The sequence below is a fragment of the Pteropus alecto genome, unplaced genomic scaffold, assembly GCF_000325575.1.
Source record: "Pteropus alecto unplaced genomic scaffold, ASM32557v1 scaffold74, whole genome shotgun sequence".
NCBI lineage: Eukaryota > Metazoa > Chordata > Mammalia > Chiroptera > Pteropodidae > Pteropus > Pteropus alecto.
In genome coordinates this window covers 487,552-491,852 of record NW_006436291.1, presented here as the reverse complement: position 1 = coordinate 491,852, position 4,301 = coordinate 487,552, and the positions used below count along the sequence as shown (strand labels likewise).

Below are 4,301 nucleotides of genomic sequence, written 5' to 3'. Positions count from 1 at the left end.
GTCGTGCGGGACGCGCGTGGGCAGTTCGTTGCGCGCAGTCACCTTCTGAAAAGGTTAAGAAGCGTGAGAACGCGTCGCTCGTCTTTGACAGTCCTCGGCTCGGACGGGTTCTGGTGCTGCTTGGCGGCCGGGTCCCCTCAGCGCGACGCCCTCCAGCGCAGTTCCTCAGCCTCCGTTCCCTGAGGAAGGTCTCGGTCTGCGTGTTCGAGGCGTCTGCTGTCAGCGGAAAGATCGCCAGCTTCTCAGCGGTTCTTTGGGTCCCGCAGGCTCTCGCCCCGCCGTCCCGTCCTCGTGCCACCTCTGAGGGAGGTGGCCGCCGTCCTGGCCCCGCTCTCCGTGCGACGCGCCCCTCCCCCAGCCACGGCGCCCGTCGCTGCCGCTGGGTCTCGGCCACTCGATGACGCCGTGCGCCGTGCGGTCTGCTCGCGGCTCTCCGGCTGCGTCAGTCTGCAGGTCACCGTGTTCATTGCGTTTGGGAACGTTTGTCCGTCGTCCCCAGCTGTCTGTCCCTTCTTCCTCGTCCTTGATGCCGGCTTCCCCCCCGGGCCGCGGTGCTCGCACAGGTCCCCTCGGCCCGGACGGGTTCTGGTGCTGTGACTCCTGGTCACTCGTTTTCCTTGAGTCATGATCTGCTTTCAGGCCCCTCCAGTGACATTACTTCTGACCCTGGGCTTTCAGCTCAAGAATTTTCTTGCGTGGCTTTTAAATGTCCCATCTTCCCTCCCGTCGTTTCTTTTGACTCTTCGATTGTATCCGCAGTGGCCGTTTCGGGGAATTTTTCAGGGGATTCCATCATTTTTGTTCTCTGCAGGTTTGTTTCTCTTGACTGCATTTTTGTGGATCGTGGGTCATACTTTGTTGTTTCACACGTCAAGTGATTTATTTTTTATCTTTTTATTTTTTACGCCTACAGCACCTGGTCTTCCTGGGTGGTCTCCCATCCAAGGACTAACCAGGCCCGACCCTGCGAGATCAGGCGAGATCGGGCCCGTTCAGGGTGGCGTGGCCGTAGACTCATTTTTGAGCTGATAGTGGACATCACGAATGTCCTGTGTTGCTGGAGTCTGAACCTCGTTTTCGTCCTTCAGACACTTCGAGGCTTGTCCTCGCCGGCAGGCAAGGTCTGGCGGTCAGTTCGGTGCCCTCCGGGCTCGTCCTCTCCCTCCGCTTTTCCACACCCCTTCCTGCCTGGCGGCCGGTCCCTCTCTTCCTGGCCCACGTGCGGGTGTCATACGGCGCCCGTGCCCTTGCCCCGCTCTTGAGCTCGGGGCCAGGCCGGTGAGGGGGGGCCCGTGCTCCCCGTCACCGATCTGCTTTGCTGTCGGGCCCCGTGCTCGGCGGGCTCCGTTCCAGTGGTGCTGACGGTGGCGGCGGACAGGCCTCCACGCGAGGCCTTCCTGGTGACAGCTCACGGCAGCGAGCCGAGCAGCAGGGCCGGCACCCGCCTCGCGAGGCTCAGAGACCCTCCTTCCTGCTGCGACGCCTCAGCCACGGTCCTCAGCTTGGGGCCCGGTCCTCAGCTTTCTCCTGCAAGCAGCGAACGGGCGGAACCGCCTGGGCCCAGGGGGGCGTTGGTGCAGGGCGACCGGCCTGGAGAGCTGACTTCTCCGTGGGGACTAAAACCACCAGGGGACCCACAGACCGTGGGGCCACACGTGGGGCGTGGCCCTGGGCGGTTATCAGTGTCTGGGCCTCAGGGCCACGTGGGGACCGCAGCCGGTGGGGGCGGCCTGTGCCCTCCCCAGGGACACACAGCGGGTCTGGTTCCTGCACCCCGGCTGGCGGTGTTTTCAGGGCGATGTCAGGCGCGGCGCCCAGGCCAGCGTCCATGCCCCGTCCGCACAGCTGTAAATGACGTGGCACGTGAGTGGCGTCCGGTCACAGCGCCCTCTCTCATTGCAGAGAACTGCTGTCGAGCGACGCGATGAAGGAGTTTAACCGGGCCCGCGTCTACCTGGATGAGAACTACCGGTCGCAGGAGCAGTTCACGGTAAGCCCGTTCCGCTCCGGGCGTCTCCGCCACGGCGCAGCGCCCCACCTATGGCCGCGTGGTCCGTGCCCACGGCCCCCCGTGGGCAGGCGGGTGCAGCGTGCACAGGGGGCCTAGGCTGCTTCCCTAGGTGCCCTCGGAGGGCTCCTGGTCAGCTGGTGTGGACGCGGCCCGCATGGAGGCTGGGAGGTGGACAGCCGGTGGGGCGAGGAAGGCGGCCCGGGGCCACGGAGTGTGGGAAACGGAGTCGGGGGCTGCAGGCTCGCAGACGAGGGGCTGCACCGTGCCTGGGTCCGCGCTGCAGAGCTGCCCGCCAGCCCCTTCAGGCCCCGAGCCAGTCTCTGAGGGCCGGGTGTCTCTCTAGAGAGCAGCTGGCCACAGGGGAGCAGGACAGAGCTTTCCACAGAGCTGGGGGAGACTGTGGCCCCCTGGAAGGCGGCCGCAGTAAGGGGCAGCAGCCGTAGGCTGTCCAGGTGTGGGGTGATGGTGCCAGTTTTAAGCAGCTGGCAGTTGGTTTGGAGGACAAACATGTTGAGCACCCTGTGTCCAGTAAGGCCCTGACGCTGCTGTGTTAGCTGTGTCCTCGGCTTTCTGCGGCCTTGGTGTCTGTGGCTCACTCTGCCACGTTGCTGTGCGTGCAGGTATGGGCCGGCTCGGGCTCTGCAGCGTGGCGTTGTCTGCAGACAGTGGCCGCGGGTCTTGTTCCTCAGCTCATCCCCCTCCCGGGAAGCTGGGGCTGCGGGCGCCGTGTGCCGGGGCTGGGGACGCGCACCCTGTGCCGGTGGCAGGGGCGGACGTGCCGTTTGCCAGGAGCTGACCCGCTGAGGTCATCCTGTGGGTTAGAGGCACCTGTCAATTTTAAGTCTTCAAATCCAAAGTGTCTGATGCCAGTTAGGTCGTGTCTGCCCATCGCCGAGAGCGTCACTGTCCACTGTCACGTCTCCGCCTTCAGCTGTGTCTGCAGGATCCCGCGTCCCTGGCGTCTCAGAAGCCCCCCCGACCCTCCGCGCAGCCTCCGCCGCAGTCGCAGGTGGCCGTCCCGCCAACCCGCTCAGGTGCCGCAGGCCCACGGCAGTCGGGGCGCTCGTCTCCCGAGCTCAGGACACAGCCCCTCCCTGTCTCCTCTGCCCTTTCTCCTCCCTCCTGGCTGCTTCCCCTCTGCTCACCCTTTCAACAAACCCGTTTTCCCTTGACACACTTTCTTTTGCTGTGACCCAACTCCCTGCTTCCCCTGAGCGGAACTTACTTAGATGAAAAATGCAGTATCTGGAAGGGGAAGCACGCTGGTTGGGGTTAGCGGCAGATTGGACGCTGCAGAAGAAAACTGGACTTGAAGACGCTGCAATAGAAACTGTTCAAAATAAAACACAGGAAAAAACGTCTGACAAGTTCACGGAGCTTTACCAGCCCGTGACGTCTTGTCTAGTGTCCAGCACTCGTGCAGCCGGACTCTCGGGAGGGGAGGGGAGAGCGAAGGGACAGATACGTGAAGAAATGATGCGTGACGAGTGTCACATTTTGATGAAACGCGTGAACCCATAGGACCAGTCACAGCAAGGCTCAGGCGGAAGAAACCGCGAGGCACAGCCGGGTGAGATGGCTGGAAGCAGCGGCATCCAAGGCCGCCCGGCCCCGCGCGTCTGCCGCGCTCCCAGCTCTGCCATTACAGCCGCCGGGCTCCGCCACGGTCCCCGGTGCCCTCCCTCTCCTGGACACAGCCCCCTTTAAGTAGAAGGCGCGGGTGGTGACGGGGGAGGAAACGCGCGGGTTAAAGAAAGCGGCATCAGGGCAGGAGGTTACGGGGTGAGGGGCACTGAGCAAGGACAAGGAGGGGGTCCCGCGTGCGGGCCCCCAGAGCCGAAGGCAGACTGGACCTCCACGTGGGGCCTTCGGCCCATCGCCGAGCGGCCTCAGGGACGCCATGGGACGCCCCGCTAGACGAGCACGTGCGGCCGCAGAAGGGGCGCGTGGCACTCAGGGTGAAGCCTGAGGGTCGCGGTGCCTGGGCGGTGGGCTGGCCGCTGTGCCCACCGTGTCCACGCGAGCGGCCGGGGCCGGGACGCGGCGTCCAGCGGGGCACGCCGGGCGCAGACAGACCCGCACGGCAGAGACCGTGGCGATGAACGTGACCTCCGGCCGCCTCAATGAGGAGATGAGAGAGACCTGAGAGTGACTTGCAAATAACCCGAGTCAAAGAGAACGTCCTCGAGGGGAGCAGAGAGACGCCCCAGTTCCACGACAGAACCCTCAGAATTGTGAGCTGCACTAAGTACTCGCTAGACATTTCTAGCATCAAATGTTCACACTGGCA

At 64.2% G+C, this 4,301-nt stretch overlaps 1 protein-coding gene across 2 annotated transcripts in view; it reads left to right on the top strand.

The window, feature by feature from the left end:
- The window catches only part of INPP5A (inositol polyphosphate-5-phosphatase A), a 99,697-nt gene that overhangs the window by 14,538 nt on the left and 80,858 nt on the right, over window positions 1–4,301 (top strand). For both annotated transcript variants that reach the window (XM_015590188.2, XM_025047537.1), the window contains exon 3: window positions 1,903–1,990. In XM_015590188.2, coding sequence (XP_015445674.2) covers window positions 1,903–1,990 — 88 coding nt within the window. The remainder of the gene's footprint in view (window positions 1–1,902; window positions 1,991–4,301) is intronic.